This window comes from Rhea pennata, chromosome 2 (assembly GCF_028389875.1).
Source record: "Rhea pennata isolate bPtePen1 chromosome 2, bPtePen1.pri, whole genome shotgun sequence".
Lineage (NCBI taxonomy): Eukaryota > Metazoa > Chordata > Aves > Rheiformes > Rheidae > Rhea > Rhea pennata.
The window spans coordinates 67,422,697-67,441,798 of NC_084664.1; the positions used below are offsets into that span (position 1 = coordinate 67,422,697).

The 19,102-nt window shown below is 37.5% G+C and overlaps 1 protein-coding gene across 8 annotated transcripts in view; it reads right to left on the reverse strand.

The window, feature by feature from the left end:
• EPB41L4B (erythrocyte membrane protein band 4.1 like 4B) overlaps nt 1-19,102 on the reverse strand; it is a 179,147-nt gene that overhangs the window by 92,431 nt on the left and 67,614 nt on the right. For 7 of the 8 annotated variants that reach the window (XM_062569650.1, XM_062569648.1, XM_062569649.1 and 4 more), the window contains exons 3-15: nt 17,871-17,913; nt 15,689-15,767; nt 12,568-12,612; nt 11,471-11,523; nt 7,050-7,170; nt 6,426-6,513; nt 5,470-5,558; nt 5,073-5,142; nt 4,736-4,905; nt 4,523-4,632; nt 2,342-2,372; nt 1,569-1,602; nt 436-503 (exon numbers count right to left, since the gene is read on the reverse strand). In XM_062569650.1, coding sequence (XP_062425634.1) covers nt 436-503; nt 1,569-1,602; nt 2,342-2,372; nt 4,523-4,632; nt 4,736-4,905; nt 5,073-5,142; nt 5,470-5,558; nt 6,426-6,513; nt 7,050-7,170; nt 11,471-11,523; nt 12,568-12,612; nt 15,689-15,767; nt 17,871-17,913 — 1,001 coding nt within the window. Of the gene's footprint in view, nt 1-435; nt 504-1,568; nt 1,603-2,341; nt 2,373-4,522; nt 4,633-4,735; nt 4,906-5,072; nt 5,143-5,469; nt 5,559-6,425; nt 6,514-7,049; nt 7,171-11,470; nt 11,524-12,567; nt 12,613-12,734; nt 12,848-15,688; nt 15,768-17,870; nt 17,914-19,102 lie in introns of those variants that run through there. The other variant, XM_062569653.1, reaches the window with a different exon arrangement.

A 19,102-nucleotide genomic window follows, 5' to 3' on the forward strand; every position in this document is an offset into this window, starting at 1 on the left:
TCATCTATTTTTCCACGCCTATGCAGAAGATGAGAAAGAGCGCTACAAATCAGGAATCTGTTCACTGATAATTTAGATATACCCTAAGAGGATATTCTTCTTTGTTTCAGGAGATTAAATATTGATCAAATTACAGTTCATTTTATTGCAGACATTGAACATCTCCCCATCCAACATACTACAGAAATACACTAAAGTTACATTTTAATTAAAAAATATTTGAATAAAAAAAATATCCACCTGACAAAATCTATCAAGGAAGATAGAACTTTCCAAAGAAGAATCTAAATTGAAGTTATTTAATGGTGCCTCACACATTTCTAACTTGTTTGCTTTTCACATGCATAAAAACACCTGATACATCCAAAGTTTCACATCAATAGATTGAGGTAAAGAAAGAAGGAACCATTTTTCCATGAAATGTAGATTGCTTACCTTACATTTACAGGTGTATGCGGATGCCAGTGTGGCTGAGCAGGATGAATATTAGGATGATACTGTGTCTACAAGTGAAAATATTAAACCTTGTTAAGGAAATCATAGGAAAATTCCCCATTAAATTTAGCTTTTTGTTTGTCTGGGGCCATGAGTAACATGCTGCCTGTGAACCCTGAACTCAGAAGTACTGTTTCAGACTATTTCCCATTCAATTTAATACACATAGGAGATTGCTTGGTAATAATCTTTCTCATTAAGGCATACTCATGGGTAAATGGGAAAAAAAAATCCCTTTTCTGTTTGAGAGAAGGTCTTGCATATCTAACGCATGCCAGAGAAAAAGCATCAGAGGAACAGTAGCCTTAATCAAAGGTGGAGAGTGAGAAAGGTTATTATTATTATACAATCCTTCAGAAGGTCACCCATCTACAGTGACGACATTTCTCTCTTATTCACAGGTCTTGATAGGAAACAGTGAAACAAAATCCCTAGTGAAGCTTTTATTAAAAAAACACTGTTAAGTTCTCATGTCTGCACACAGTTTAGATGAAAGCACAGCTTGCCTTCTCAGTAGCACAGAGTGCTAGTAGGACAGTTGAAAACAGAATAAGGTTTTCTCTGGAGTGTGTAAGTGGCTGTTAAGGAGGAGGAGAGAAAAAAAATAAAAACATACACCACATGTGACCAGCGATGATTTCTTTAAGTGTTGAGATGGGGAGATGATCACAAAAGTGAACTTGTTTGTCAAGGATCCTCCTCCTATGTGAGATGCTGCTCTAGACAAAAGTGTTGCTCATAGAACAGTGTCCTGGGGTCCATCAAACACACAATCCCAAAGGGTTTAATCTGTGATTTCACAGAAAAGGACTGGAAAAAAGGGTGGCAAGTGGAGCGTTCTCAACTTGCAGAGCATCCCAAGACATGGGGGAAAAGCAATAGACTACAGTCCCCCCACTATCCCCTGAATTCCTAATTTGGTGCTGCTTATTTCTGAGCTGCCAAGGAAGTCTCACCCTAGAGTAAGGAAAGGGGAGCAGAACAGTTGTCTTAATTAATTGACAACAGCAGTATTTACCATTAAAGTAAGAAAACTTTAAGTAAATATTCTCCCAAACAATTGTTATGCTTACCTGGTAGTTATGGACTTCTGGAGTACTTTTAGCGCTAAGAAAAGAAATAGCTTTTATGAAATCAACACTGACAAACACCAAAGGCATGCATAAAAATGCTATTTAGATTACTACTTTGAAGTAATAAAACCATGATTCTATAACTATCCAAAGGAAAATCTGATCCTGGCAGAATCCTGCCAAGTCTGCTTAGGTTTGGACAGTTGCATGAGTGAGGACACATTTCTGAAGAACTAAGAAGCATTATTCTTATTCAGACTATCGTATTTCACTCAACTGCATAGCCAAAACAGTTTACCTCCACTACTAGGATATTCTTATACAAACATCTATACCACAATTTCATATAGCACAAGGTTCTACTTTCCAAGGAAATATTACATTGAAGTTTGGATCCAGTTTCAAATATTTAAGAGTATCAACAGTTCATTCTACATTCAGACCACAGCAGTTAGAGTACAAAAAAGAGAGGAGCAAATCTCTTTTTACATTTATGAAGCTAGATAAATTAGCATAATGGCAACAAGAGCAAAAAGGAAGAATGATCTTAGTCTGGTCTTAAAACACAAAAAAACCCCAAAAATTGGAAGCAAAGTCTCATAAGCAGTCCCCCAAGGAGAGTCTAGTACTACATAACAACAGATCCCAAAGCAATTCATTCCACACCAGAGAATTTATGTTGACAAATTCTGATGCAGAAACAAGGTCTTCAAATATGTTTTTGCCTGACAACAGCAATTGAAAGGTAGGGAGAACTTGGAATAGTCACTTACCACAGTTGTGCTGCTTTCACGGGATTGTTTGCTTAAAAACAAGAACAAAAAACTTAATATGTGAAACAGAACAGTGATTTCACAGCCATTGTGACTGGAATGTTACATGACAGCTTAAACATATCCTCATTCAGGCATATTTGAGCAATGTTAGAACTGCAGGTTCAGCCCTGTGCTTTCTAGAATTCCCATGGGAACGCATGACATGTGAGGCAGCCATGAACCACCTCCTTTTTTGGCAAGCGTGAAGGCGCACCTGGTGCCACTACCACAGGTGACAGATGAGCATTGTTCCCAAAACAGCAGAAAATAAAGGCTTTTAGTAGAGTGAATTCTGCACAGCTATACCACTGCTTTCCTCAACTTGCTGCAGCTGCCATGCCAATAGCAGTACATCCCTGAGAAACTCGAATCAATTTTGCATCTTTCAGAAATCTGAGTGTTCTTGAACTTGGTAGTGGCCTGTGTTTTATTACAGTGAACCAGGACAGCAAAAAGAGTCTACCAGCTGGGAATGGAGGAAGCACTAAGCAATCTTCAGCAGTAAGATCTTAGCTTCTGCTTTGGAATGACTAGAAAGAATGGTGAAGATGGCAGTTGAGTTTCTAGGATGCATCATTTCTTCTTCCTGACAAAAAGCACATTTTCAGGAAGAAAACTGAAAAACTGCTAAATGATCCAGCTCAGAATCCAAGACTGTACTGAATGCAGAAAGTGGCTATAGACTTAGCACACCACCATAGAAGCACAGGCAGAGATACCAAGGGCTGCAACAGAACCCAGAGATTGTGGGTTGCAACTAGGAAAAGGTCTTAACAGCCCAGAGATGTGTGAAAGACAAGAACTTAATAGGACATTTTGCATGAACTTAAAGAACATGTTGTTGAACTTTCTGGAGGGAGCTGCATTCTTAATGGACAATCAAGCCTGAAAGAAGCTTTTAGATAGCTTTTAGACTTCTCAGTATGAGAAGATCATATGTAATATGCCAACATTTGAACAAAGTGAACATTTCTTGTCATAAGAGGAAGAGCTTCATCATCTGGATATAACACAAGCTCTGCCTGGCTGCTATGCTCTAAGTAAATTGAGTATAGGCCACACACTCTTTTCCCCCCCACCTCACAACTCTATGTCTTTGCACAGAAGATCAGAGATGCAGATCTGACAGATCCTGATATTTTTTAAAAACGTAACTAAAATAGACTATTCTTCTACATATGAGATCTTCCACACCTGCCATATAATTGACTGTTCTGTATCATATACCATTACCTCTCATATTTATTAATTTGCTTTTCTGCAATAAATAGACATATAGTATATGGGGGGACTTACAACTATCAAAAAACATGCATACTTGCTTTCCTCCTTCTTGCATTCTACAAAAGGAGGAGATAAAGGTGCCCCCACAGTGCTACCACAAAGAACTTTCCATGGGACTGAGGTTTATGTTCTTGGAATGCATAGCAACACAAGGACATCCTAAGGGAATGCCAGCTCACTCTGCTCCACACATAAGCCACACCTCCTGCCTCAAATAATTAAGAATTCAGAGGGGTGTCTTGGAAGGCTGCTTCCTAGGTTTTTCTATAAAGAATAAAAATCTCAGCTAAGTTATGAAGTAAAAATGATAAAACCACACAGGGAAATCAATCCCTTGTCCTTCATTCAAACTCAGCATATTTCAACACCCAGAGAAAGCTCATTAAGCTCAGATCTGGGACAATACGCTGCCGTAGTCAGCAAAATAGCAATAACTGAATAAGGAAGCTGCTCAATAACCCTAAAACTGTCTGGGCAGATTGACAAGCTGGTGAGGCTTTTGAATGCTAGACAACAAATACACTTTTTCCAAGAACATGTTACACATTTTCCTCATTGAATTCGATACAACTTCTCTTCTCTTCTCAGTTGAGCAACAAAATGAACCAGAGGAACCCGTATCTTCAAACATGGGGGACAGAATAAATATGGTGAGAGTTTGAAAACACTAGATACAAACAACAGACTTTGATTTGAGTTGAGAAAAATACTTGTGAGCTCTGATTTTTTTTAGGTGGCCTGACATACTGTGTTTTTCCTGTATTGTGGTACAGATTTTATGGTTATAGTGATATTTACGCAAGTTAGTAGGACAGCTACACAACCAGTACAGCGATCATATGTACAAACACTTACTTTTAAAAGTTGAATGCCTTCGAGAAGGATATCGCTTGCTGGGTCTTCTTTCAAACGTGCTAGTCCTGCGTAACCTTGTCCCATGTGTTGCCTGATACTCTGTACGCCCACTTAAAATACAAAAATGAAACAAGTTAACCACTGTCTTTTGCTGGTTGTTATGTCTGCTGGTTTGCATAAATACATATATCTTGTTTCTACCTCACCAAATACCTGAATCTGAAGCGTGATCCTAGCCTTATGAAGTCGGATCTGCTAGATTTACTGTTTGCTGGGGCTCGCAGTCTGAAGAAAGCATGGTGTTCAACTGCACACTTCCACAAGTGTTTGCAAGTTTTGGCACTGTCTAACCGGAAAACAAATGTGTGCTCTTGCTCTCTGCCCTAAATGCAGAAACAAAAGCTTTGCAAGTTGGCATGCATAGTATTAGTTACTGCCCACAGTAAGGAAAGAACAGCCTGGTCCAACAGCATGCTGAGTCCCCTTTGTATCCTCATCAGTCCAAACACACACTTAGTTGGATCAGGTCCAAGTAAGGGAAGAAAGTTACCTGTTCATCATCTTCTACAACAACAAGTGTTAGTTTGCTCTTTTTAAAGTCCATTTTTGTGATTTTAGGCCTAAGCATAAAGGAAACAAAGAGAAAATTAAAAGGAATCCAGCATTTTATAATCCAGGAGCCCTCTCCCCTCCCAAAATTTGAGAGGTTTCCAATTCCAGAATACTTCAGAGATTGCAATAAAAATACAGTTCTCTGGCACTTGTCTGTTTTTCAACAAATATTTCACATTTGAGACTGCCACTCCTAACCAGGAAAATTCACCTTCAAATCTATTTTAACCTTGTATATTCAACCTACATTACAAGATATAGTCAAGAATCCATTATTTACAGAAGATAGATTTCAGCATTTTAACAGAAGGGATTATAAAACAAGAGCAGATTACCAAAAGAATAAGCCTATTTTGTTTGCTCCTTCAAAGATCAATATGCCTGTTGGTGTCAGTCCAAGAGCATATTCGCAACCATCTCTTCCCTACAAGCAAGTACAGAACCAATAATCAATCAGCAGTTAGTATTGTAAAAATTAGGGTAGTGTATCAAAATCTATATGCTTTAAACTATACAATAAAGTTTGCATTTTTTAAAGATTACAGAACAGAAGAATATACATAGATGCTAGGCATAACTGGCCGAGTTTCGGCAGCAGGGAAGTGCAGGGGTGCACTGTGTGGGAAGAGGCCCTGGGCTCTCACAGCCCCTTTCAGCTGCCTCCAGAACAGATGTAAATAGCCCCCCACACCAAGACATATTTAAGAAACAATGGCAGCTGAGGGGCAGGAGACAAAAGGAAAAATGTGGCAGGAGACACATGGAAGGGAACATTGACGGAGACACGACTGGAGAAGCGCTTTTTGAAGGAGGCACTCTGTGCAAGAACACAGACAGCCCGAAAGGGACTGTGGCCTATTGGTGACCCACACTGGAGCAGAAACACCCCAAAGAGACTGCTGCTGATAGGTGAGTCGCACAGAGAAGCGGTAAGAAGCCAAGAGCAGAGGAGGAAGAGAGCAAGGAATGTCATGTTGACCCCAACTCTGTGTGCCACCCATCACCACCCTGAAGAAACTAGGAGGGTCTGAGTGTGAAGTGTGGCAAGAACAGGTGGAGTTCAGCCTAGGAAGGGAAAGGAGAGATGTTAGACCAAAGCTGAGACAGGGAAGGAAGAGGAAAGGCATCTCCCTAAATGTTTGTGTAATTCTATCTTTTACCCCCCTCAATACCCAAATCAGTAATTAAAAATTTAGGTTAATTGACAATAAATTAAATTAAATGCAGTTCCCTGAGTCGAGACTGTTTTCTGATCTAACATTAATAAAACAAAGTATAACACAGATCTTACCTTAACTACGTGCATATCTACACCATACATTTCTAGCCATTTAGCTTTGTTCAAGTAGCACAGTTCAGCTTGTGCTGGGCTCTTCCCCCTATAACATAAAATTTATTTTAGTTTACAGCACAAAACTTTTGATTGCTTTAAAATTCCTTCCTATATTGCTTTTCTTCCAGTCCTCAATTTTAATAAGAATGAAATTGCTGAATGAAATTTCAGGTTTAATTTAGGTTTAATTTCAGGTTTTAATTTAATTTTTCCTCCTTCCTCCCAGTTAAAATAATATAAAAGGGCAAAAACTGAAAAAAAAATCTGAAACTGCCAGTGCAGGTGAGTGTACAGGTAAGATGGGATCATTGAACAAAACAAACACGAAAGGATCTGTATGTTTAAACTGTTATGAAATCACCTAACCACAGAAAAGGAACCCCCTACTCCTATTCCCAACCTTTCCCAGATGAAGGTTTGCCATTTCTTAGAGGGGGATTTTCAAGGACTGCCTAGAAAACTTCTCAGCTCAAACATAAAAGCTATTTTGTGTTTGCTGGAGGGGTTCTTGTGGACATATCCAACTTTCAAAAAGAAGAAAGCAGCCTATTGCTAGATATCAGGCTCATACAGGTACTGTACCTGCACTCTTTCCATTTCTGAAAAATGTCAAATTCCATTGCTTCTGTCTGGTTTGGTGCAAACCTGAATTCAGACACTAGTTCTGGTGTGTGCTCAGGGTGTTCACACTCTCCCAGCTCAGCTGTATCAATTAAAGAGTTAAAATCATCAATATCATGGGATTACAACAGACATTTAATTCCATAACCTCCACAAGACAATGATCGATGGTAACAACTTTCGAAAATATATTCTAGAAGAAAACATTTTTGCTAATGTTGAAAGTTTTTTAAAAAAAGCCAAATGCCAAAATATCTTATAGCAGAAATTGGATGAAATCATTTGCAGGAACAGTTTAAACTGATAGTACAGAATCTAATTATTAAATAACTGCAGCTGTTCCTCTGCACTTTATAGTGTCCAAAGGAAATAAAGTTCCTATTAAAAACAAAATTCAATGCTTTATTTGCTCGGAAGTTACTTTGAAGCTTCCTCTCACTGCATTATTGTTGCACTTTTCAGTCCAAAAGCATTTCCCATCCTGCTATTTGCTTTGTTACATTACTGCACAAGTCCAAACATGACGATATTACCTAGTGTCAAGGAACAGTGACAGGGTGCTTTTCGTTGTTGTTTTTTAAAACCACAGCATTGTAATATTTGGGTGAATTAACTTTTAAGAAAACAAACGCTGAAGCACAAACATAAATTAGATGACACTTTCTACCGATTAACTTAGGTCCTCTTATCAATTTTTCTAGGAGCAGAACACTTGCAAATTCTCCTGAGCTCAGTGGGAGATGCAAGTGTTTGGCATCTCACTGATGTACGTCTTGCGCATGTTAAGTTTCTTGCTTTGCTCCTAGAACATCGCAGCTATCCAAAGAGGCTGCATCATCACTGCTTTGAGACTGAGAGACAGACCACCAGTGGCAAACAGACTGTTCAACAATACCACATATACACCTGACATGCACCTTCATTCCAAACCTGTGCTTTGTAAGCCAGTGTTTCTTTATCAATGTGAAAAAAGTGTAGGGGGGAACTAAATCTTCCAAAGAAAACAGTTTTATTACTTTACCTATAACAGTTGCAAAAAAATTAAAATGAAAATTCCTTTCAAGGAAACGGAAATCAGTAATTCACACTCAATGCTCAAAAACACCTAGAAGAATACATCGAAACCCAGGAAGTTTCATTCATAATGTAATCTGTTGACTAACAAATCTGCTAGGTGTTTTTGAGCACTTGACCTTAATACAAACACTTACCATTCCACAAGACATTAAACAAGTTTACCAATCTTCATTTGAAACTACTGCCTCACACACACCTTTTTCTTCAACAGTATTTTTCCATTATGACTTATAGTATTCTTATCTAAATATATTTTTCTTAAACAGATGCATCTCAGCTGTGCTGCTGTTCCATGCAAGTTTGAAGACTATTTAACATAGATGTTGCTAAGAATTATTGGCAGACCAATCTCCAGCACATGAGAGGGAAGCCACAGCAAACACAATAGCCAGAAGAACCTAAGCAAAAAAAGTAAGAATCTGAAGTTTGATGTGGTGACAACCATCTAGGAAAAACACAGGAGATTCCTCTACTCAGAGAAGAGAGAGAAGACAGAGAATGAAAGCTGGCTATGTTATAAAGAAGATGGGTAAAGATGAGAACTACTGTTCCAAAGAATCATGAGCACAGAGGACAAAAGCACATAGAGGAGATAAAGTGAGAAGTATTAGTTACAAAAAAATATCATCCTTGTTTCTCAATACCTGCGCTGACTGCTTATTCACTTCCAGGTAAAAAAACCACGTGATCATTTTGATCTGTATGTAAAGCTCTCAGAAACAGGTCTTGGGAGTAAGAGCTGGCAATATTCACATCAGCTTCCTCCAAAGGGTAGAAGGGTAAGAAAGAGGAGAGAACTGCAGGGTCAGCAGGAGCATGCTCATAGTGTCTTTCCTGGTGGAATCAAGCTCCTCAAATGGCTCAGCAGGGGACCCATCTCTCCCCTTAGAATTTTATCACAGAATATCATGCTTTGGTACGTCCTCCCTCCAGCCTTTTTTTTTTTTTTTAAGGTTACATAAACTGTTAGTATTCATCACTTGTGTTCTTAAATAAACAACAACATAAACTGGGGAACAGTTTTAAAAAGGAGTTTTCCTAAAAAGCTTTTAAAAAGTGCAAAAATATGTTTATCTGTAAATACATTGCTGAATCCTTAACATAAAAGCAAAACAAAATTTGCACTATCACATCAAGAGTTCTTATGATTAGAACAGAAAACAGTAAATTTTAGAGAAAGTTTCCCCTCAGTTTTTATTAATAGTTCCAAAAGCATACCTAGTTAAAAACAAAAGCAAAAACCAGACGAGAGTAATGACTTGGTTAAAAAACTTATTATAACAGTGATGATACAAGTTTCTTTGATTACAGCCTTTATGTAGGCTAACCCCTACGTGAAGCATATGATCATGCTTTCCATACTGTAAATTCGTGTTTTCTACAGAAGTTCCTTTTCAGGACTGGCAACAAAACAACAATTTCTGTTTCAAAGACTATTCATACAAAATGGCAGCCTACGAAGCTGTTAGAAACAATGGAAGAATTAATGTAATAGAACAAACTCCTTTAGAAACAAAACATCAAAGCTTTAAAGTTGTACCATAAAGAAAAAAAGGTCCCTCTTTCAGAGGGTTTAAAGTACCAATTCCTAAACAGTCTTTCAGCTTCTTCTTCATTTTAGAAATGCCAGATTAAGATGAAAGATTAGGCTTTAAATGTTAAATATAAATGAGAAATGAATAATCATTTTACATTTTTAAATACTTCTGCCTAATTATAAGCTTCCAATATCAATACAAATATAAGGAATGTTAATAGGAAAAATTTCTGTTACAGCATATGCGAGCAGAGATGATACATGTAATATATTACAGTGCCAATAAACTATTTTGGAGAAACTTATTGCTATGCAAAACTGAAAAAGGTGTAAAATATAAAAATTTTACTACAAATTAACTATGTTTCTATAGACAGCTTTGAAAAGCGTAAGTTTGGATAACTACAGACATTTTATAAATACCTATATTGTGCAGATGGATGATAGACAGCTACTTTATTATATTTACATAGTAATTACAGGTATTATTTACTACCCGAAATGTTGAGGCATCAAGCTATTATTCTTTGCTTGGTTCTCCTTGCCTAGACCAGGGGTGAGGTTACTGGTGTTTTTCTCTGTGAAAATGGAAGCAATGAATCAAAGTAAACACAGGATCCAGATCCTCCCCATCTCAGAGATACAAATGGAGTTTGCCTAGAGCAAGCAGCTCCCTGCACACCTAAAAATCCAAGTCATGCCAGAGAGACGCAAACGGATTTTTTTTTTTTTTTTTTTTTTTTTTTTTTTTTTAATACACACTTAAGATTTCCTCCTATTGCTATTTTGAATTGAATTCCCAGTATTTACTGTCAGCTTCATCTGGAATCACTGAGTTATCTGAATTGTTGTACTAAATTAAGAGACTCTGCCTAAGCACTCTATGTGCCACTGCCAACCACCCAGTGGAACAGGATCCATATTTTTTCCTGTCAGTTGATTTTGCTGCTGAGATGCTTAGAATGATCCAGATCATGGCACATTCTTCTGGAAGAAAAAAAAAAAAGAGCTTGACCTGAGCTTTGTTACACATTTCCCTGCTCCATCCACAACACAATCCTCCTGCAATGGAATAAGTTTTTGTATTAACGCCTCATGGCGATAAAACACTACTTTTTTTCTACAACAAACTAATGAAACCTAGTATCCTACTATTACTTTCTTTTATATCTTGCTACCTCGCTCCTAACACAGAAACAATTCCAGTTCTTCCTTTTCCACACAACTCTCTCCTCTCTATTAGCCACAGTTCCCTCCTTCAGGCCCTGTAACCATCTCCTTGCTTCTCACACCCTGCACATGGTTTCTCTCTCAAGAGCATCCAGGCAAGAGGCAGTCCCTGTTCCAGGCTATGCCTGCAGGGACCGGGCTGCCGCCATGTGCGTGTGCGCACAGGCCAGCTGGCTCATCAACCTAAATACACAACACAGAGCTTCCACAACTCAGTGTCTCAGTGCCCTCAGCTTTTCCACCCACCTCAGGGGGCTCTTTTTTCTTCTATTGAGCCCCTGGGTTCCCTGAATCCCTGGTATATTTATGCTTTTGAGACTTTATCCCTCATTAAATTTGCCAAGAGGGGCTAATACAGTTTTGAAGTTATGAACGCAAAGCAGGCAGGAAAGCAATCTCCCCAAACTACTACTCCTTAGGGAAAGGAATACCACTTATATACAATCAATGAGAAATCATTAGTAACAAGGTTTGAAAAGAAACTAGCAGGCAAGTTTTTAAAATAAATTAAGGCAAATCACGAAAAAGAACTGCATACCTTGAAGACACAGAGCTGCTAGTTCAACAGCAGTTTCATACGGGCATTTCAGTCTTAAAAGGAAAGAAACAAACTATAAAAATCAGGTCATTTTTTTCCTCAGTGAGTTCTTCCTTGCTTACAGCTAAAAAGCAGTCTGATATTAGAAATGGAAACATTAACCTCCAATAGAAATGGAAACATTACTTTCCACAAGGTCACTCATACCAAACCATTAATGATATAAATCATCTAAAATTCATTTTTACTGGCATATATTTATTTCCTAATTTGGTACATTCTCAGTATCACTGAACATACGATACGCTCCATCATATGGCAAGCTTAAACTAACATAGAAATCATTAAATAGGAATAGTAAGTTGATTTTACTCCAACATATTTTAGAACCCATATATTTTTTCTTTACAAATTAAATATATATTTTTATACATTTTATATATTACTAATAATATATTTAAATAAATATATACGCACAGATATAGGTAGGTGTGAACTTATTGACCAGGGTGAGACTACAAATATACAAAATGTTTTTTCTTTTTTTTTTTCTTTTTTTTTTTCAGAGTTGACCTATGCAAACAGTGATGGCACTGAATAATCTTTTCCTCCTTTATCTCTCACACTGAAAAAAAATCTAGCAAGCTCATTTTACATTTCAATAGCCATAAAAAAAAAAAAAAAGACATTCTCTGCTCTATTTACATTGTCTAACTATCCCCCTCTATCCTTACATTGTTTCAACCAACAGTTGAAATATGTAACTAGGCACTAACAATAATAGATTGTTAAAACAATCAGGTAGAATACTTGGCGCAATATCAAAAGGTATGGACACATTTTATCCCCTGGTCACTCCATTGAAGTTTTTTCCATTCTGTTTTTTAATAATATAGTCATGATGCACATAAAGCCACACACTTCTGCACCACAAAGAAAAAAAATGCACCTGAAATTGTAAACCAGGTTTATCATCTGTATGTGAATACCAGAAAGGATCAAAATGATCACACAGTTAAATCACATAGTTTTAAATCACAGAGACTATCTATTGTAAAAACTTTAAAGTACAGAGGCAAAAGCCAATAGATACTTACTTCCCTGAAAGAATGTCTTGCCGGAGCTGTAATACAAACAGGTACCTGACAGATGAAAACGCAAGAAGTCAAAAGCAATTATAATGCCATATTATAATTGACATTGCCCTAAAGGAAAAGTATAAGCAATCCATAAGTAGTAACAACATTTCCATAAACTTGCTCACAAACAAAAAGAGATCTTTGGCATCACCAAGATACACCCCGCAACCTTCAAAGTTCACTTCGCTTCACAAATGTCCTTCACTAAAATCAGGAAGAGGAGATCATTCTTCACCTAGTGATTGTGTTCTGTACACTGCCCAAAGCATTGCTATTTAGGGAGCAACTAACAACGTGCTGCACTCGGACCACATACCTCAGCATCTTAAGTTAATGATACTGCAATGCTTTCCTGCACTGGGTCTTACTTGAACTAGGGGATCTAGAGAGAAAACATAGGCAATAGCATGAAGAATCTGGGACTACCTGCTCAAACAGAAATACAGAACATGGAGAAAGTTCAAGCTGGGCAGAAGGAAAAGCTTGGACTGAATTTTCATTTAACATCACAGAAAAGTTGAATAGGAAAAACCTGGATTCCATGGAATTGCAGAGGCACAGAGCAACCCACACACTGATTTAGAACATGTATACAGCCTAGTGTTATAAATTCTTGTTAATCTTCAGCTCTGTGCATTCTTGCATATCGCAGCCCCTCGGAGTTGGGGCTGGAGGCACACAAGTGCCCTGGGCGACATGAGAACATTGTACAGGACAGAATGGCATGAAAGCAGGCTTTGCCTTGCTCTGCTCCAAACTGAGAGGCGAGGCTTACAGTGGGCAAATTAAAACAACAGAGCATGAAGCACTGAGGGTCAGAGCTAAACACAAACCTACACCTGTCTTTACAAAAGATGCTAGACAGATAGCACAGGAAACATTTTGCATCACAGAGGACGTAGTGTGAACATAGTAAAGATCAGTTCAAATCTGCACTGGCTCACAGGGCTTACTCTTGCTTGTTTTCCTCTACGCAGGCTGACAAAGATTTCTCAAGTTTTGGTATTCTAAATTAGCAAAATATACTTAAAAAGTCTCCACAACATACATGTGCATACACATTCCTCTGATGTTTCTCTAACTAAACTAATGAGGCTCCATGAGAGTGTCAGATACCTTCCCAAGTGCACAGAATTTTAACTGTGTTCTTAAGTTAGAAAAAGAGAGTAGAAGAATTCCAACACTCTCCCATTACTGTGTTAATTATGAGAATGTGGTATTTACAGCCTCAGTAGAAACTCTAACAACTTGTTCTTCCCCAAAACTAGATCATTACTTTTTTCTTCCTCCTCTTACCCTGATTCAATTTCCATTTTCAATCAGTCTGAAAATACTTATTGATCACTGTTTTTTATTTAAATTGTTACATGGAAAATATGGTCCAGTCAGCATGAAGATTCTTTAAAAAAGAAAACAATATTCAGAATTACTTTTCTCCAATGTAAAAGAAAAGCAGTTATTTGTTCACATTAAAATCAATTTCCAACTTGTTTTCAACTTTCAATCACTTTTACAACAATTTTCTGTCAATCTTGTAAGTAAAAAAAAAAAACACACTCATATCACTGAAAATGATAAAAATGCTTTTCTAGTTAATAGTTTTCTGAGATATCACTTTTCAGCACCAGAGGTTAATACTTCTATAGGAAATGCCTTACTAGATCACATCAATGATCACAGAGTTCAGAAACACATATCTAACAGTGAGTATAATCACATGCTTCAGAGGATTAAGCAAGAAATCTTGTGGTAGACAGTAATGGAGTAATTTGACCTCAGGGGAAGTTTAATACTTGTCAGACATGCTCCCTGATATATGAAGGCTTATATCAATTTTCAAAAAAAATCTAATATTCCTACTAATTTAACTGCATTTTCTCATTACAGAAGCCCAATGATCATCTTGCTTAAATCCTTTAAGACCTTAATGCTCAATTACATAAGTAGCAGTGAGTTTCATAGGTTAATTATGCAATGTACAGGATTACGCTCTTTTATTGGATTATCACTGCTGCACCTAATTGATAATGAATATTAAAATCTCCATGGCAGTTTCATAAGCAGGTCCTGACAACTAGCTCCTCGATCTTCTGTCTCAGCAGTGAAAAAATACATGATCAACACAGCAGGTAGGAAAGTAGATAGTAAACACAGGCACCCGCAGGCTCCATGTTTTACATAAACATCACATACACGAACTAAAATAGTCAACAACTTTTAAATGCCTTAGTCTGTTTGGGAGTTCACTGATTAATGCCAAGCATATTAAAGGATGTAGAAAATTCTAGAAAGTGAGAAAGAGGAAAAAAGATAAAATAACATTACAGTATATGATCACTATGGAAAGACGACAGAAGAATGGCAGATACAAAAAGCAAGCAAAACCTTTTCCTCCAGCTTCTCCTTTCGTAACTTGCAGGATATTCTACAGATTCCACCAGGGTTGTATAAACCCAGCAAGGTATCGTCCTCACAGCCCAGAAAACAGCCCATCAGATTTACCCAAAGATCCCCAGGCGTTTTAAGTCATCTTTATACAATACAGTCCTTATAATTCTGCCACACGGGGAACTCACAGGGAAGTGGAAGAGACAAAACAAACCTCCTACAATCTCTTTACTTTTGCATCATTATTAGTGCTGCTCCCAGGTTCTGAGCAAGATGGGACAAGGCACAGAACTGGAGTTTTAGTAGTACCCGATGGAAAGTCCCTGCAGAGATATGGCAAGCGCATGCTACTACAAAGCGCATATGTCTCCCAGCAGCAGCTCTTTCCACCCAACACTAGCTGTCTTTGCTAACTTCAGAGTACTAGAACACAACTTTTTTTTTTTTTTTTTTTTTTTTTTTTTTTTTTTTTTTTTTTTTTTTTTAATAGACTAACACACTTTGAGGCCCAAAGATGGTTTTCGGCAGCATAGAAAAAAGGTGATGTCCCTCTGATAGTAGGAAAACATCTAAGAAGTCAGGCAAAACTACCATTCTTCCTTACAAAACTCAAATTATGGGCTCACACCTCCCACATGCCTTAGATGCCTTAAATACTCTGTTGCTTATTTAACCGTGCACTATTTCCTACCTTGTAAACTCCTCATGAAGGTTGTTCGGTTCTGATGAATAGTACTTAATTCGAAAGTGCAACGTGTATGGAGGTCCAACTGTATACATAGAGATTTTAAACGAGGGAAAAAAAAAAAAGGGTTTACACCAGTTGTGGTTCTGCTAAAGCAGAACAACAAGCCACCACCCCAGAAATACAATCAAGTATATTCTTAAACTCTTCAAAGAAGCATATATTTCATGTTGTTCAACTTAAAAATGCAGGCAGTGGATTCAGATGACTAGCATACTCCACAATTCTCTAATCATTGCATTAATCAAACAATTGCAGCATGCTGCCAGTTATGTCACCTCTTGTTGGGGAGAGGGAAAGAGGGATATATTTTCAGTCACCAGGTATAAATACAAACAAATCCAGATGATCAGCTTTTACTAGACTCATTTATGTGATTGAGAAAAGGTAAGAAATAATGTGAAAAGCTCTGGAAGGGACTCTGAAAGATACCCAAAATACAGTAAGTTAACAAATTCCATGAAGTGGAGCTGCAAGAATCATTGTTTTCTAACGACAGAAGCCAAACACCAGCTCTGACTTTCTGTGTAATGTAGATAATAAATGTTACCCAGTCAACATGAGACTGTGACCTAATATATTCTTAGTAGCCTAAGCCCCACCTTCCAAGCTGACAGCCTGTTTGTATGTTAAGTGTTTAAAAAATTATTATTTTTCTTTTTATGGTTTTCTATAAAAACCCACCACCACAGTATTTGCGTGTCTATTAACAATCCATTTTACTAGAACATTTGCAGCCAAAACTCCACTAATTAAAGCTTTGGTAGTGTTTTTCAAGGATATCTCTAAGAAGATAGGTTATAGTACCCCAGTCTGACAGTTGCGTACCACCAGTAAAGGCTGGCATCAGCAAGATAAGGACTTACTTGCCCACTGCTGAAAAACCACATCAGTGAGCAATGTCCATCATGAAAGAGGCACTGTTTTGAAAGCACCCCCTGAATGCAAGGTAAAAAAATGTTTTCTGCTGCAAGACAGACCTTTACAATATTCATCAGGTTCCTTCCCTCCTCAACAGTCCTCAAATCAGGGGTCAGCCAATTTGTTTTTAAATATAGGCCTTTCGTAGATAAAAGGCAGAGAAAATAGTGCAACTAAACTGGTTGAAGCAGTTATATATTCCATATTTTGATTCAGATCAAGGAAAGGACAAACTATTACACAATGTGCACCTGCAAATCACTTAGTCACTTAGGGCAAAGCAGGCTCTGATGTGCTGAAAAGGTGAGAGAAAGCCAACCACCAAAAACTCACCAGCAGCAGGTATCTTTACTATCTATTCTAGCAGACGAACACTTGCGTAGCGAGGGGTGAAAGCAAACTGCCTCAAGGCTTTGGAAAAAAAAAGCACCACTGTTCAAAGATCTCCTCAATATTCTGATACTTCTCAGAAAGAGAGGTAAAGCACCACTAAAGAAATTGAGTACCTGTCCCAAGTCCTGCAAGCAGGTTAACAACTTGCTTGCAAAGCACTGTATTTTATTTTAATCACATAAAACTAGCATTATTGGTTGGCCAAAGGCAGTTGTCAACAGTTTTAACAAAACATGTCAGTGCTGATGCTGTTCTGTACCCAAGCCTGCAACCAGTATCAGAGAACCAAGAGCAAATTACCTGCCTCAGTCAATTCCCACAAAGAACTTGGCAGTTAACCCAACCTCTCCACCCAAAATTCCTTTTCACAAAACAGCAGGTATTTCCACTAATTTTATTTATAATATACAAAAAAGGTGGGTAAGCGGAAGCATTACAGAGGAAAATTGTTTCCTTGTCAATCTTTGAAGGAAAAAGAAAACAAAATCAAAATCTGTTGTGCATTAGAAACAGTGACACAAATCAATATCTGTGTCCAGGCAACCTGATTTCACAGATTAGACTGAAATTACCTGGCAACCTACCCATCTCAGTCATACTGGATATGTTTAATGAGAAGTACTGAAGACTGGTCTATTGCTTATAAATGCTCTTGTATTTAGACAAAAAGATATAGTCAACCAGCTAGCCATCAAGTTCAATCCATTTTCTGAGAAATACTCATTTTATTAAAGGCAATATTTTGACATTCAAGTCATGTTCAAATACTCTAAGTTCAAATTCTTAAGGAAATAATATATAGGCAGATACTTACTTTTTATTTGCTTCTTAATGAGTTTAGAATGGTCCAACCAGTGCTAAAAAAGGAAAACTTATATTTAAAAACAGTTCAAATTCAGGATTTTGTTGACACAAACTAATTAGAGCAAAACTTAACAGAAAAATGTCTTAGAAGGAAATACTACTCTACTTATTTAATAAACTTTTATACATTCGTTTATTCACATATTTACCAGCTTTCAGCAAAGGGGAAAACTTGACCTTTAAAAGCATCAGTTCTTCCAGGGAAATTATATTCCTTCAGACAGGAAAGCTCAAGTCCAAACAAGCTGGCTCTATGATAGGCAAGGAAAGTAAGTTTTTGCTCTTAAGATCAGCTGTTGCCCAAGTCTCCCTGAGGATAGCAGGTCAAACCCCTAGATTTCATTCTCCTTTCAGCTACCCTATGCAACAGAGAGCCTCCAGATCCTGTGCTAACCTGCCTTCCACTGCTCCATAGCTCCATATCTCCCCTTCCTGTTTTGTCTAAACAGCAGAAGCTTTTGTATAGATGCAGCTGCAGTGACGAAAGAGCATGCTTCCCAGCAAAGTTTATTCACTCTCATATGTATAAATGAAGTCTACAGCAGCGATAAACACCATGATGTAAATTTAGCTTAAATCTTTGACTGTCTCTGTGCAATGTCCTACTGTGAGGCTACAGTATGAAGGAATCCAACATAAATGCTCCTATCACACAAGGTAATAAAGAGTATTTCGGCTTCCTTGAAATAAATGCTCATCTCTATATGTATTTACTTAAAAACAGTTAACTATGGAACAAAGTCTTATGGGAAAAAACCTTTCCTTTCCCCTTATTGAAGTATTTACATTTTCAAAAAAAAAAAAAAAAAAAAGGTGACTTACTGAATAACTACTTAGTATTCTACTAACAGTGCCTTCCCGTGGCTAAATGCATAAGAAAAAATACTTGTTGGACAGCAATGCCAGTATCTCTTTATTATGTCTTAAGGCAAAAATTCATGACAGGTATAAAGGTATAGCTCAAAAGTCGGCCAACACATGACCCATAAAGTAAATAAATCCCAAAAAGGAGAGAGAGAGAGAGAAATAGAACAATTATCCTGAAGGTGCTTATGCACAGAATGGTTAAGGTTGGAAGGGACTTCTGAAGATCATCTAGTCCAACCCCTCTTCTCAAGCAGGGTCACCTAGAACACAATAGACAGGTGGGCTTTGAATATCTCCAGAGAAGGAGACTCCACA